This window comes from Centruroides vittatus, unplaced genomic scaffold, assembly GCF_030686945.1.
Source record: "Centruroides vittatus isolate TY-2023 unplaced genomic scaffold, ASM3068694v2 contig_846, whole genome shotgun sequence".
NCBI lineage: Eukaryota > Metazoa > Arthropoda > Arachnida > Scorpiones > Buthidae > Centruroides > Centruroides vittatus.
Window position 1 is genome coordinate 271,882 of NW_027122551.1, and position 16,802 is coordinate 288,683.

Here is a 16,802-nt window from a genome sequence, read left to right on the forward strand (position 1 = left end):
GTCGATCCGTTCCCGGGTCGCCTGCGCCGAGGGAGGATTACGAATCCTGGAGGGGGACGACGGAGAATAGTCTCTTTCCGCTCGGGTCTCCGACGGAGATTACACGGACTTAATGACGTTTTCTTCCCCCGGGAAACCGGGCGCGCGGCCCCCCATTAGTCAGCCGGTTCCCGGGATCATCGGGGATCGGGGAACTTAATTAGTCGGCGTGGGTTAGCGGTCGGATAAACCGTTCCCGTCGGTTTCCGCCCATCCACGCGCCAACTACCGACCCGTCCAAACCCGCCTTAGTCGATCCCTAAATTCGGAGGACGACCTCCGTCATTTCTACTGGAGCATAGGCCGCCACAAGCATTTGGAGCGGAAGACCATAGACTTCTTTCGTCACAAAACAATATTTTGACCAATAAGTGATGGAAGAGGGAACGGAATTCTGGTTTGGCCGGATTATTTGTCAATAGCGGTGATCTAACCCCGTCTCAATCGGTCTAATAGATGAAAAGGTAGACGAGAAACTACGAACGGAAAATGTCGCGCGGTCCGCGGTCCAGGCGTTGCTTGCCACGTTGGCCGGATATTCGGGAGTCCGGCAAAGACGTATATTCCGGTTAACCGGGGGCGCTAGACGAGAGGAAAGACGTTTTGATGGATGTCGGGTAATAACGGTGGCGGGATGCTTCCCGAGAGACTCCCCGTTACCTGGGTTACCGACCGTGCCATTCGACCGGGTAAATGCCCCCTAATATCGGGCCGGGTGCGATGGAGTCGACACGATTCTTCCCGACAATACGTCCGGCCGCATTTGTCGCGCGTCGTTTGCCGCGGTCGCGTCCGCCCCTCTCCTTTAATTAAGCGCCGGGACCCGCGTGGCACGCGCCTTTCTACGTCCCTCCAGTCCCGTTAACGACGGAATGCAACAAGAATTTCCTTCTTGCGGGTAACGGCCTTGGTTCGTAGTCCGAATCGCACCGTTCCATTTGTTACAGAAAGTCCCGGCCGGTGGCCGTTTTCGGCCGGGAGGAGTTGTTCACGGGGGTGGAATTCGAGTCGAGAAATAATCGAGGTTAAACGGGCAAATTAGAGCGAGAAGGAAGGCAATTCCCGAGGAAGAATGCGAGCAGCCGGTACCGTGTTTACTCCCCGCGGAGCCTGGGAAAGCCGGGTCGATTTCCAGTCGCACGTAACGATCCCCCGACCGGCCGGGGAGACGCATTGAATACGGGCAATTGCATTAGCCGCTGCACTTCCGCGCCGGCTTGTTTACTCGCCGTTCCCATGACATCGACAAATATCGTTAGAAGGTCTCTAAGGCCCGGTTCTGTCCTGGATTTACTTTAATGCTCCCTCCGACTCGCTCGTTTTTTAACGAGCCTCCTTAAACCCCGACTTGGAATTACTACTCCTCCTCCGCCACCCCATTTTAGGGCGGTCCGGTCATCCCCCGATTCTTTCTCCCCGTCCCTCCGTCTCGCTCCGACCAAACTTTCGTAAGAAAGTCGGCGGAAAGGCAAATCTACCGGAAATCCTTTCGGACCGATTCTGGTTCCGGTCAGAAGAAGGAAGAAGGAAGAAGGTTCCGGTCAGAAGAAGCGTGAGCGCGAGAGTCTTCGCCTCCGATACATCCTGACGGAGAGTAACCGGCTTTTGAACGTCGGATACTCGGGAGAAAAGTTTTTCGACTTTTCACTTTTAAGGCGGCGATAGCGATTGGCGACGAGATATAACGAGCGAATAGTGGGCTACTTAACTGAGAAAAGCGGCGGTGCATCGTAAGAAGAACACAATGAAACTCTTTCAAAATATAATTGGTTGTTTGAAATGAAAAAGTTTCGAAACGAGACTAGCCACAACTCGCTAAAGAATTGCCAAGACCCTATCTCTTATTAGAGGTTAGTCGACCGTCTTTAAGAACGTCGCGCTCCGGCAAACTCCGGCCTTTTCGTTTACTATCTTCACTCGCAGACATTCCGATTTCGGAATCCCTCCTCGTTTTCGCCATTTCTTCATATTTAGTAATAGGCACGATTTCCAGATTTAGTTTTCTCTTTAGTTTTCTCTTTAGTTTTCTACCTTTGCCAATTATATCCTTCGGCTTTCATTATAAGAGGGAACCAATCTCGTCGTCGCAGGACGACGACCAAACACTCGCAGCGTTAAGTTTTCTTGCCATGCGAGATCGCTTTCGGCTGTAGTCTAAGGAAGGTTTTCCACTCAATTAGTTTGGTTCTCGCGAGAAAAAGACTTTTCTACAAATCCCGCCTTTTGGCTCGTCTCGGAGTACAAAAGGGAGAATTAAATCCCGAGTTCGGTAGTCGACGACCCGCCATCCACGGAAGGAAATCCGCTTCTCTTCCGGGACGACGTTTGGCCTTGGATAAAAATTTCGCCGGAAACAAATCTCTGTCAAACTGTAAAGAACGTCGACCTTTAACCTCCGGCGACCCGGAGGAAGCCTCTCCTCGCGCGCGGTTTAATTAGTCCGGAGCCGGGCCACGGCCTTAATAGAAAAATAGGGAGGGACGAACGCGGCCTTTTATTAAAATCGGGGCTTATTAACCCGGTTAATCCGGAGGCCATCCGCGCCCACGTCGTCGCTCTTCCCGGCGAAGCGTGGGAGTTGACCTCCGACCCCGGTTCGGGTCGGCGTTCGACCGCGCGGAAGAGGGAATTAAAGCCGAGAAGGGTGTCGGAGCGTCCGACCGGGGGTCGACGCGGGTGGCCTCTCCGTTTACTGTCGTAATTCCGTTTATTACCGTTCGGTCCGTTGTTCTCGCCTGGTCAGGGGTCCGACTCGAACGGCGCCCCACTGGGCCGACGGTAGAGGAGGGGAATCGGGTCCTTCCGCCCTACCGATCGCGGTTGGTATAAAAGGACCGCGTAGAATCGGTGTTAGGAGGTGTTTCGATTTAACTTCTGATAATTCCAAATTCGAATGCGCGGGGCCATTTTTCCACCCAACGCCCGAGCTTGCCTGGAATTCACGCCGACCCTATTTGCGACGGGAAGACTCGAAAATTGTCAGATATACGGAAGCCGTTGATTGGTCGTGCCTTTGTAACTTTAAAGCGATTTAACGCTTCGGATCGACTGTCTCCGCCCGACGGCCGCAGAATGTGACGCCTCCTTCCTTCTCCTTAATTTGAATAGGGCCTTTTCGTAAATTTTGTTTTTAAGGTGCAAGTGGCAGAGAATTAGACTCCAAGTCTCTTACGGAACTAGTTTTATGGTTGTTTGCTACGTCCCTCGCTAGTCTTTTCGTGGAATGCGAACCTGTGACACACGGAATGAAAAGTGTCGTAAAGCCTTTTATTCTTAAGTATTCGGGTTGATCTTCAATTATAAACAATAGAATACTGCGATAATTATAGTGTTGTAAACACCGTTTTCTCTAGCGTACCATTAGGGAGAATTTTCTTTTAAAGGTTAGAAATTCCTCCCCAAAGACTCAAATAAAGCAATCGAGAAAGCACTCATAAAATCATAAATTCAGTGTAAAAAATAGAGCTGGAACACTTAAGGGATGTCTAGAATTATACGGTTATGGTTTAACCTAAAACGCTCTAAATCTAAAATTTAAGGCATTCTTATTTAACTTTTAGATTTGGCGGGAAACAGATTGATCTCGATTATCTAGGCATTACAAGAAGCATTATTGAAATCGGGGAAGGGGCGCTAGATGCATGGATGCTCCGATTCGCTGTCGTATGTCGAACTCCTTTTGCTTAATTTGGCTGCGGTACTGTACTGTACAGTACATGCAACAGATAGCATAACACGGTCGAAGCAAACATTCGCTGTGATGAATAATTTGTGGGAGTTTTTCCACAATTCTCCAAAAATCGAATGTCAACTTTTCAGGACACAGTACAGGAATAGATAACTTTTAGTAAGTGCAGATGACACACGATGAACTTGTAATTATAGACTAAACTATATGTTATAGTTTATAACCACAACACCCGCTAAGTCTAGCCCTATTCGTAGGCACAAAAAAAGTCGAAATTTAGAATGTCGACCGAGAGAATGAAACGCTCCGTAAGGATGTAAATATATTATTATTATTACTATCGGTATGTAATTACTGTTTTCCCTTTTCTTTACATGCGCATATTGGTAATCAATGTAATGGAAAAATCATTTATTACGTCAATTTTCAGGTTTTTCCCATTAATTTAATATGTAAAAAATACGTCATAAGACAATTGAAAAACCATAATGTAAAATAGTACAGTCTTTACAAAATTATAAATTTATTCATTTTAAGGTTTTTATTTCCTGAATAATCACATTTCAATATTAAATGAAGAATTTTTGCCAACCGGCGACCTATTGTCTGGAGTTATTTTATTTTTAGGATATCTCGAGGTATATTTCAACTCCCTGGCCATCTATAGAGCAAGATATAAATCACCTAGAAGCGATTGATCGTGTATGATAAATCAAAATTTGATTTACATGATCGAGCGATTGATCATTTTTGAACGATTATTGAAATAAAGAAATATTGACGTTGTAAAGAAATTTTTTCCTTACAACGTCGATATTTTTTTATTCCAATAATCATCCAAAAAAAACTGTCGATTAGTGTAGAACTAGTTAAAGGTTCTACAACAATATGAAAATTTTTAATATAGAAGGAGAGTAAAACGCTCAATGACGTAATAAAAATTAGAAAATTCAATAGATGCAGAGAAATTCACCTATAAAACTGCTATCCTGCTTTTAGCAAAAATGAATTCGTCGATTACAAAAGTCTACTTTTGTAGATCTCTTTCGAAGAACAAGATCGAAAGTCTCTTGTAATTTGCAGCAGAGTCCCACACAACAATATTGTATTACAGATTTGGCTGAACCCATAACTTCCAAAGTGATCCATTACTGACCGAGTGGATAATACCCACGTACGGGGATCGTGCTCTTCCAACCAGCTGGTTGCTTAGAGTTTTCTTCACGTGTCTAACACCTAAAAGTCCTCCCGGGAGGCACTCCCTTTGGCAAATCGCTATACCTACCTCGGCAACTGGTGGACAAATTTTGTCGAAACCTTTTAATCCAGATATTTTTCATACAAGTTTTGAAAAAAAAATTCTGACATTTACGAAGAACGTTAATTATAATTTGAAATTAACTATTTAATCTAAGTATTTCGGACTTAGAAAAATCGTTGGCTAATCTTCGTTTTTCAAATTTTCCAACACAGAAATTATTTAATATAACATAAGTGAATACAATATTACAGTTCACCACCCTATTTAAGCGAAAGACTGCGGAAAACAACATAAACTTTGCAAAAAACAATGTTCAACTCTCTGCGAAAATATTTATTAAGTTAGATACAAATTACGGAATTAAAGGACAGATTGTAAAGATTAGCAATTTTTCTGATAATGCAATCATTATCAGAAAGTTTTGCAAAAATGGATTGATGGAATAAGTGAATGTAACACTTACCAATGTACACTGACAAAAGGGAGGTACTGTACCTCCCAAGAGGACTTTCTATCGGAAACTAGTACAGTACATTACCTATTTAGGTGTTACGCATCTTAAGAAAACGCCTGGTGACCTGTTCGTTGGTCAGGCGTCAACCTTCAATCAGTGGTTTAATTCATTCTACAACTGATAGTCTTTTGCAGAAATGAAAGTGCACCTGTGAGAATATGGTTATAAAGTAATAAATGGAAAACAAGTATAATTTATATGTAAAGAGTTATTCTCACCCATTTTTGAAAAGACAACTAACGATTACAACAGTTTCTTAAAGTAGATTTCGCGGAATTTTAGGAGTTCCGCCATCATGACTTCAATTCACTGATAGCTTTTTATTCCATATAATTTTTAAAACACGCCCCAATTATCTATTACTGGAAATATGAAAGCAGGATGAAATATTGATAAGCAGGAGTTCTTCAGGATATTCTTCAGGATTTTTATGGTTCCTCGGGTTTAAAGTAAATTAAAATGACTGCAATCTCTTATATTTCAAACTTTTTAAGTATAGGCTGGTAGAAACAATTATTGGTTCTACACTAAAAATGAGATGGTCGTTAATGATAGGTCGAGTGAAAAATTACAGCGCCGATTGGCTTGAAAACAGAATAAAACTTATTTTATTGTGTAGTTAAACACAATAAAATAAGTTTAATCTCAATTAATAATCTCAATTTTTTCTATTCAATCAAACTTAACTGTTTGATAGGATAGAAAAAATTGAGATTGCGCGCTTGCTATTTACTTCGATGAAAATAAACATTTTCCGTAACAAAAATTGAATCGAAATTACAAATTTCTTGTATCATTGAGCAAATTAATTTATGCGCATACCTACTGTATTTTCAACGCACAAATGATAATAAATCTATTCATTTGCATAAATTCGTGAGTTAATTGGTTGAATTATTAACAATTCTCGAGTTGTTTATTGAAACAATAGAAGCGCAGAGTTTGGAAAGTTTAAAATCTTGTTAATATCTGCAACTTTATTTATTTGAAAGCGACCCCCATTAAATCCTATTTTCTGAAATATTTTCACTATTTAAGGTCTTATAATTTCGCAACAATGCGCTTGTTTTCGGTATTAAGGCAGTCCATTCGCAAGTTTTTGAAATTTGTCTTCTAATTTTGCCATTTGTCTGCAAATTTACAACGTTTGTGTAGAAAATTTTTAGAAATTGATTCGTATTTTGTGTTATTTAAATAAAATTAATATCTTCAGTTACGTTCTTATACCATATTCTCCAGATTTAGTCACAGATTTATAAAAAAATCTTCACACTTTTAAAAGTTATATCTAAGATTTACGTGCAGAAGCAAAATAATTATCCTTCCGAGAGAAAAATGTCACTATGGGTGTTAAAACTTTTTTGGCTGGTGGCCAACTGTAAAATATGTAGCGTCTTTCTGGCAAATTTCGTGTATAAAATTAAAACATTTTCATTAACTCCGACCCCATTCGAGATACAACATAAACCCCCTGTATTTCTCCATTCCCACGAGTTTCGTACTCCAAAATTTAACAATTCAATGTTTCTTTCAGGCTATACAAGTTACCGTGTCAAATTTCGTTCGTCAATCTTTACCTCGTCCTCAATATTAAACGAAATAGTCGTCAAGACAGACACACATATTCTGAATTTTTCCCTTTTTCACTTTTTTTAGGTTCAGGAAGTCTCAAAACGTCGAGATTTTCAAAAAACCCGGGTTGAGTTCGAAAGGATTACAATACTTTCCCGTGTTATGATAAAAGCCAGAAAAGTAAAAGTACGAGTAGCCGTATAAAATAAGAACCCTAGAGATCAAGCTTAGCTATTAATTAATTGTGTGAGCGTCATAAATCTTTGAAAATGGGTTTCTTCTCGTTTTAAAAGATACTTTCGTAATATTCGAGGCACACCTAGTCACCTCTCGCAGCACACCATTCGAGATTCACTGTTCTATCTATTAAATGTGTTATTTTATGGAGTTCAGCAGTGGCGGAATGGATAAAAACCACTCGATACTGGTCGTGGGTTCACACTTCACCGACAGTCTGCAAGCATGAAGTTTTCAATGTTTTCTTCGCGTGTCTAACACCTAAATAGGGACCAGTTTTTAATAGGAAGTTCTCTCGGAGCATCCCCCTTGCAGATCGTCCAGGTGTTGCGTGGCCTTATCTTATAAAACTGAATCAATCCAAGCTAAACATTTAAACTATTTTTCTATACTTACTCGACTAATTTACGTATTTATTTATATTTATAATGCCAGCCCCGAATCCCCGAATTCTTACGCAAATGGAATATCTTCTTTTATACAGACCACACTAAAAATGACATATAAAGACAGATAGACTTTCACTAACGAAACACGGTTATATAATACCTCTTCCGTATTAAAAGATACAAATTACAATCTAGAACAGAGGGATCCCCAACCGGGTGGGTAGCCACCCGCCAGGGATAATCGATTTATCTAAGAGGAGTCGTTTGGGAGTTGATGAGCAAATTTATTTTTACTATATTGTCTAGTTATAAACTTTGAGGCAGGATTACGCTGTCCATTCATCTACATTACGCAAAGCGGTTGGTAAGCGTATAAAATGCAAAAGTTTCATAATTTTAAACGATACGAAAAATGTGCATTTAACAAAATTGAATCCTACCTTCAACGGAGAACGACTCGTGTCTAACGCGGACTCGGTTGTTGGTTATTAGATTATATCATTTTATTCTTTGTGTAAGATTGTACTGTAATTTCATTGTCTGAAAAACTAGCTAAGACAATGCCATATCAATGCGATGTTAATACAGAGATATCAAGTACTTGTTTGTTGCAAATTACTTACGAGGATGTTGATAATATGCTGGGCATGGGAGGGCCAGATTGCCCATGCCTTGTATAAATGAAAAATTCAACTTATTGAACTACTGAATGGTTTTAGTTTCATCAAGTATAGACTACAGGTGTAAAGAAATTTCTTTTCTAGTACTTTGTCAATAAAATATATCAGTATCAGTAAAAATAAATAAATCAAAATCTCAGTTTATACATTAATAATTCTGTTATTTAGTAAGATATTATGAAACAATAACAAGCAATATGCAATTACCAAACATGCAGAAATTACATTTCTACATTTAATAAATGTAACTTGATTTTTAAAAAAACAGTTTACGTAAATTAGTGGGCAATATCGGGTGTACTATTGTGACATACGCAGCATTAAAGATGAAGTGTTAAACAATCGAAGCGTTACGTGACTTATTTTACCGATCGCGTCAGAATTCTTTCACGTTAATAAATAGCTTTAAAATCTTTTAATTACGCTCAATGCGCAAATTAATTAAAATTATCTGTAACCTGTAAGTATCATACCTACGTTAAAATATATTTCAATCGAGAAATTGTCGATTGAAAGTCGAAGTCGAAGTCGACTTTCGAATAAAAAGTCGAAACACCTCATTCGGTTTCGTACGAAATTGCTAAATAATCGGCATTTATGTAATATTCCTGCCAAAGAAGAGCATTTCCTATAAACATGTGTCGAAAGACTTTCCGCGCATTATAGTCACGTGAGGAGAGGAACGACCATCCAGGCCACGAATTTGGAATATACAGAGGTCGACAATCCTACGTGTTTACAAACAAACCCCAACACACTCAATTTTACTCTTACAGAATATAAATTATATTAAATCATGGAAAAATGGGGTCCAGCTTTATCTATTCAAATACGTGTAATCCCAGGATTTCGATCGAGTTCTGTTCCCAAATCCATGTTTTAAATCGAGCATAACAGGCAACGGTAATAAGGGGGTGAGAGGCCCCAAGACCATGCATATTGCATATTGTAATCGGTTATAGCGCTTATGTAAAGTAATATAATACAGCCAAGCCGAATAGGTGTATCTTATTTCAAACCACTTTTTAATGCTTTAATTAATTTTGGTGTTTTATTACTAGAAGGTTGACGAAAACACTCGGCTAGACACCGCCGAGACTCTATTGAAATCTTGGCGTATAACTGATTTTATTTTTATTCACTTTCTTTACAAACTCACGCGTTAATTTGATTATAAAACTGAACTTTAAAATGAAAATCCTCATCGTCGGAAATGACGTCAATGCCAGCAAAATATTCCGTTTTCCGTTTTTTTGTCCGCTCTGCTTGCTAAGCTGAAGGGCAGAATATGGTAAAAGAAGGACAATCGGGGGTCTTAAGTAGGGGTAAGTAATTCGCTATAATAAAAAAAGTATGGAGCTAATTCGAGATATAATTATTGATGAAAATAGTCCACCTTGGTCGTTAGATTTTGGTGTAACCAATTCGGGAAAGGAGTTGGCTATAAGAGAAGCTCTAATTTGCCAGGGAGTAGAATAATACAGAAAAATTTTTACTATAACTCTAGTAAAGTTTGTAATAGAAGCCAAAGTGCCGAATAAATAAAACTATCGGTCGGTCGAACGGACTTTCCGAGTTTTTTTCACGTGTCTAAAACCTAAATAGGGGCCAAATTTCCATAGAAAAGCTTGCGAAACTTTCGACTCCACCCTTGGCCATATTTTACCAACTAATTTATAGAATGACTTATAAATGGAAAGTCTTTGGTTTGGATAATTGCAGAGATAAAAGTTAGCAATGGTTCGTGGAGGCATTTGGCCGTCTCTCGGGAATCGTACTCTGTATGTACTGTACAGTACTCGCGATAAGGTAACGGCTTGGACGAATGTTACTATTGTTAGTCACTTCATTCGGCTAGCGCTAGTTTAATTAAATAAAATAGTCGCGTCGCTATCGGTATACAAATATTTACATACGGAAAATAATTCCGCAGCCATTAGTCGTCGTAACTTAATGAATTACTTCGATAATAATATTAATTCGTATTAATCCTTACGTCTAAGAATATTCTTCGATCATAAATTTGATTTCAAAATACGGCGATTTGTTCTCTTCCAACTAAATTTATTTATTAGATCAGGACTCGAACCCGGATTTTCCAAAACGACGAAACATCGCTCTACGAGATTTCGTATGTCCACTCGATTGGTTCTTTCGTTCGAGTATTTAAATAAGTTCCGGTAACGGGAAGTAATGTTTTCCGGCGGAAACCACAAAATTGCGCGAAGAACGGAATATAATAAGGGAAAATGCGAGACGATCTCTTCCGGAATCGACCGCGCCAAGTGTTGAAAGAGGACGGGAGCCAAATGGTCCGAAAAATAGGTTCTCCCGCCCCCTTTTAACCAAAAGCGGGGAAATAATCCGCTAGATGGGCAGGAAAGGAAAAGTGGCGAAAGTAGCGCCTTGTATCGTGCGTAGCCGTCACCTCGTTTCTCGGTTTACTTGCGAAGAGAGAACCTCTGAAATGATTGGAAACAAAAAATGAAAAGACGGTCGCTTTCCCGCAAGCTGGAAAAATTTGCATAAGGTCTTCAAATCCGGGAGTTTGGCGCGTAACGATCCCGCAGCCAATGCAAGTAGATGAAGGAGAAAAAATGATATTTGTGTTTTTCGAGTGTTCAAATATAACTTCCGAAGAACGGCCAATGCTTGTTTTCTCGTCAGTGGCCGTTTTTCGCAGGTTTTACTGCCTATACTTACGAGAACGTTTTCCTTTTATCACGAGACCAGAGGACGACTCCGTCACACCTGGAACAAAATTTGATGCAGAACGAAAGTTCCATTAAGTTAGCTTTCGCCGCAGAAAACGTAAGTAATGTGACCACGATTGAAATTTGTGAAAACTACGGATTAAATAAGACAAATAACAATAATCTAATAATAGTAATAAGAGATTTTTAAATACAAACACAGCGTACAGGCAGAGGCGAAGGAGATGGCTGAACAATCGACTTTCCATTTATTTCTTCGAGTAGAATGTTTAGGAAAGACGAAAATTTCGACTTTATTAGCACTTTTCTATCAATTTGTAAATTAAGTATCAAACAAACACGTCCTATCGGAGACGAAAGGTACGAAAATAACACTAAAGACAATGAGAAAACTGAGGAAAGTCTTCGAGACGGAAGAAATCTTTAATTCGAATCAAACGTTGCTTAATGGAACCGGACGGCAAAAGTCGGGCTAAAGGTGGGACGAATGGCATTTTTGCCGACCAACAGACGCAAAACCAAAGAATTCCAGTGGACCGAATGTAAAATTCTGAGGGTAGAAAGCCTATGTAACTGGATTAAAACGCCACCGTAGAAAAGCCACAGCCCATCCAACAGCAATTCTTTCGAAATCTTTTTCCGAAGAGATCGACTCCGTTCACTTTTTTTGGAAACTTGCTTCTTTTTGCCGTCCCGAATTTTGTAGTGCCATTTTACACGTTGCACTTTCCACCGTCCCGTTTTCGTAGGCGACCAGAGGCCAGGATTATAGGAAAATTTTGTAGTCGGAAGAGGAGGATCCGCAGCAACCTTCCAAAAACGCCTTCGCCTTCTTCGTGAAAGAAAATCTTTCTTATCTTTTTCTTTCCGCGGAAATAAAGCCGGATAATAAGAAACCGAAAAATTTTAATCTCGATCGCATTTTGCATTCGATTTACAAGTAAGGACAAAAGTCATCGAGGTTTATTTATCTGGTTTATTTATCCGCACGGTTTATTTATCCGCAAATGGACGGCCACCAGTTTCCGGGAATCTTCGTCCGTGGCCCAGGAAGGAAATTCGAAAAAAGAATACTTTTCGGGGCGAACGTTTAGCAACGACAGACATGGCAGAAACTGGACCGAAAAAGGATCACCCGAACTTTAAATCTGGTCGTCTACTCCTTTCACCACCTTCCCGGCTCGAAAAGAGAAACAAACGGATACGAGGAGATAACCGAAAGCAAAAGGAACGGGGTTAGAACGGAGATTCATACCAAAGACGAAATTCGGTAAGGGATCGTCGCCTACCAAGTATAACGACCAAAATTTGGGTCGAAACTCCATAATCGCAGAACAGGTTCTACACTTACGAAATGGTGCCCCATTCTCCCTCAATTTGCAACAGCAGAAAGAAGCGAGAGACGATGGACAGGCGGAAAACGCCTAGAACCGGGTCCCAGTTGAATTTCGACAGACGACGAGTCCGCATTCTCGGTAGTCTTGAGAGAATTGGGAAGAAGAAGAGGAGGGAGGAATCTCTTGCCCATCCGAAACGATAAACGAGTAATTAACGGCGACAAAATGGTGGCGGGGAAGAAGGGAGGAGAGGAAGAAGACGATCCCAGGGGAGGCAGACGCGCTAATTTTATACGAGAGCCATCGATCACTTGGACGCGCATTTGAAAGGCGACGCCGCTACTTTTCTCCCGAATTTTGACGGATTCTTCGGCCGGTGTCGCGTGACCGAAATCTCGGAGACAAAAAAACCGCCGGCCGAGAGGGAGGAGATCTTCCGTCCGCTCCGCGTCGCCGGCGGTCGGCGCGGTCGGTGGCACTCGCGCATCCGATTACCGGGCTTCCGGTTAAATCTTCCGTCCGAGGCCAAAGACGGCGGAAGCGCCGAGGGTACCGGCGGCGGAAAGGTTTGGTAGGGGGTTGGGCGGGCGAGCCAGGATCCCCGTCGGAAGAAGAAAAGGGTTGGGCGGAATCCGGAAAAGAGAAAGAGCAAAATGGCGGCGACCGAGAAAAGGGAAAGAGAAAGGAAAGTGGGAGAGGACGAAGGCTCCCGGGTAGCCGCGGAGGGGATCCGCCCTAACAGAGCTGGAACACCTGGAAGTAAACAAAGCGGCGTTCCTGCCACCGATTATTTCTGTCATTCTTCCCTCTGGAAAAGTGCACAAAATTCTTCGGGACGGCAAATATTGGCAAATAAGTGTCGACAATCGCCTTCGTCCCTCGCAAATTTTCCTCTCCTCTCGTCCAAACGACTCGTCTCCTTCGGCTTTTTTCGAACGCGATGTCACGGGCGCGACGCGAGTAATCGCCTAATTACCCGTGGCCCAGCTCCGGGCGCGGGGGAGCGCGGCGCGAACGGTGGCGGGACGTCCCGCAGAGTTCGCGCCTCCCGGTCTTTCGGAGGGCGGCGCCGAACCCAAATTCCTGCCGCGACCGAAATGTTCGGAATTCCCGGACCCGCGGGTATTAAAAGCTTTTGTAGTCGACTCTCCCTCCTCTCGTTTGTTTTACCCTCCTCCTCCCGGAAAGGTCCGGCGAACGACCTCTCCCGAAATCTCTGTAAACCGGTCGACGAACAATACGCCTTTCGCTCGGTGGCCTGTCTCTAGCGGACGACGCCAAACTCCCGTTTCCTGGGAAAAAGTAGGTCGCCTTCCCCCTTTAAATAAGCGCATCTCCCTACCAACAACATTTGTCCACGCTTCCTTCCTTCCTCCGTCGCCCGCCACCCTCAACGACATGCGGAGGGGCCCTCTTAGTCCCTCGACCGCCGATACGAGTCTCCTTCCGTTGCCCTTCTTTTACGTGCACGCTAAAGGCGTAATCGACGCCGCTCCTTTTGCGGCCCCTTAATCTCGATTTTGTCCGGTATTAGACACATCGCATTTCGTAATCTTCGACGGAAAACGGTCTCCCGACTGAATTTTGCAAGTCGGACGGAGGAACGTTTTTCCACCCGACGGAGCGGTCGTTACCTTTGAAGGATGCGGAGGGTACGATGGAGAAAGCGAGAAAACGTTGAGAATCGCGGCGCCAGGAAGCGACGGTAAGCGCGCGTTGGCCTTCGGGCGCGACTGTTCGAGTGTCAGAAAGCGTACTTACCGACGCATTCGTGCGCTTCGTGAGCGGTGGCTCTGCCCCAGGGTCTGTCGAAGTGGAAAGGTTTGCACTTCTCGCAGTCTCGTCCGGCGGTGTTGTGCTTGCAGTCGCACACCAGGAGTCCGTCGCGGTTGTGGACGCAGCGGGACGCGTGTCCGTTGCACTTGCACCTGCCTCCGACGGCCAAGTCGGAGACGGAATAGTAGTGGCTTTCGCGCTGCGCGTAGGACTCGTTGTCGGTGGGTTCGGGAGTCCATCCGCTGAGCCTGTTGAAGACCACTTTGACGTCGGTGGCGGTGACCCAGTCCTGCAGCACGGGGCTGTTGTCGAAGTCGTAGGCGGACGGTCTTCCCTCCAGCGTGCTGAAGGCGATGCGCGCCCCCGAAGCGGGCTCCACGTTGGACTGGGCGTCGGTACAAAGGGGCTCCTGCTCGTTGGCCTTGGTGATGATGGCCCTGTTCTGGCGACCGTACATCTTGCGGCACTGGCTGGAGTAGTACTGGAAGGGGTGCCACGTCTTGCCGTAATCCATGCTCTTATAAATGGCCAGCGAATCGGGTTTCTGGTTACAGAACTGCAGACTGATGTAGGTCAGTTCGTACTTCTTGCCCAAACTCAGCGTCAGCGACACGTTGTGCAGCGACTGTCCGAAGGGCTCCGACATCCAGCAGGTGACATTGTTGGGGTTGTTCAGGTCAGTCAGGTAAGCCACCGGGTGTCGTCGTTTGGGGTGGCCGGCGTCGCAGATCTGGCAGTTCCGCACGATCTCTCCCTTTTCGTCGCCGGACGTGACGCAGTAGCGACTGGGCGGGTTGCCGCACTCGCTCGACGCCTTGACTTCCTTTCCGAAGGCGGCGTTGACGAAGTCGGGGATGCATCTGCGGGGTTCGTTGGTCTCGTCGTAACAGGGATCGGGTGGGTTCTGCTGCACGGCGAACATGCCCAGGAAATTGGCGCAACACAGCGGCAGGTACAGTCCGACGAGCGCGGCCACGACGGCGGGCGACATGTTGCGTGTCGACGGCGCGGCGGTCCCGTTCCGAATGAGCCGAGAGGGTGACGGCTCGCGCGCTACCCGCCTAACTACTTCCCCCGCCTCGCCCCGCACCAATTGTGGCACACGACGGGTGCAGTCCAACCGTTGCCTCCCCCTGCACCGCGGCGGATCGATTGCGGAAGCACGTGTTTGGCCGGACGCGCGGATAACCCTCCGACCGGCCACGGCTGGCGTCGCCGCCGACCGGGAACTCCCACCCTCCCGGTTAATCGGTCCGGGGATCCCGTCGGAGGCGGAGTTCGGCATCCCGCCTCCGCCGCGCCGGACCTGTTGAGTCGACCAACGATGACGTAAGGCCGACTTTCGGGCCGCCCGCGTCCCGATTTGTTCCACCACTTTGAAGGTCGCGCCCGTCCTAAACATGGCGCGACCGCACGGTTCGTCCGCTTTTCCATGCAAATGGCGGGCCAAACCAACAATCTCGTGAATTTAAAAGGGAGACATTTCCGATCGACGTGTTCGTCAATAAATACGAAGAATCGGAAAAAGAGGGGATTTTTTCGCTCGACATCTTGCGCAAAAGTGGTCGTCGCTTGTCGGCCCCGACTTGTACTCATCAGCGATACTTAGCAATATTAGTGCGGAGAAATAAAGCAGAGCCTAACGTCAGTTCTTCTGTTTATAAATTTTTGCTTGTCCATTTACCCAAAATACGACTCCGCGGGGCGAAATCGCGCAAGAAAGTTTAGCTCGTCCGGAATATAATTGGAAGGATTAGTGCAAATGCGCTGCCTCCCACCCGACGACGTCGGAAGAGGGTCTTTAATTCTTGCAGTTTTTCTTTCGCCAAGCACTTCCGGCGTTAATTCGTCGATTATCAGAATTGGCCGCGTGGGAAAAAGACCGACGGAGAAAGGTGCTGTTATAGAGACATCTTCCCCGGCGGTGTTGTCCATTTTTCAGATGAATATCGGTCTCGAAAAAATTCCGCCCGGGCAATAAACTTGCCGCCGTCGGACGACGACGGACCCACAAACGGATCCTTCCCGAGATAAAGTCCGACTCCGCCCGTTCATAAATTTGCCCGGGACCGGTCAGTGGCCGGATCTTTCGGGACTCGTATTTAAAAGCGGCGGAATTTCCGCCGGCAGAAAAGGCTTAGTGGGCGACCGGGTGTGATGCGTGCCTCCTTCTTCCCCGCGATACTTTTCGTGACTCACTACTCTTTTCATCTTTTACGCCGCCCCTTTGTCCCTTTTCTCCTTTCAACGTTGCCTTTTATACCTTTTTTCTTCTGCCCCCTTTGTTTATCGTTACTTCGCCTTCTGTCCGCCCTTTTCTCTCGCTTCCGCTAGAACCGAGACCGCTTTTGGGAATGGGAGAATCGTCGACTTGGCTTCTCCTTTTATCTGTTAAGCGCGAACTTTGAAGGAAAGAACGAGCGTAAGCGTAAGCGTAAGCGCGCGCGCCAAGAGATTCCGCGAAATCGATGAAGTCGGGAGGACGAAGGAGGGGCGAGGCGCGGATAATCCGTCGAGCCGGGCCGCGGCGCGGACGGAGCCCGGGAGTGTGTCGATGGCCGGTATAAAGTGGATTAGAGCAAAAATGTCTTCATT

At 44.7% G+C, this 16,802-nt stretch overlaps 2 protein-coding genes across 2 annotated transcripts in view; both read right to left on the bottom strand.

The window, feature by feature from the left end:
- The window catches only part of NetA (Netrin-A), a 29,317-nt gene extending 14,038 nt beyond the window's left edge, over positions 1–15,279 (bottom strand). Inside the window, exon 1 of the mRNA XM_067278958.1 lies at positions 14,193–15,279. Within this exon, the coding sequence (XP_067135059.1) occupies positions 14,193–15,198 (1,006 nt within the window). The 5' untranslated portion in view covers positions 15,199–15,279. The remainder of the gene's footprint in view (positions 1–14,192) is intronic.
- Positions 1–16,802, bottom strand: part of Syx8 (syntaxin 8) — a 274,529-nt gene that overhangs the window by 212,975 nt on the left and 44,752 nt on the right. The gene's annotated exons all lie outside the window — the stretch shown is intronic.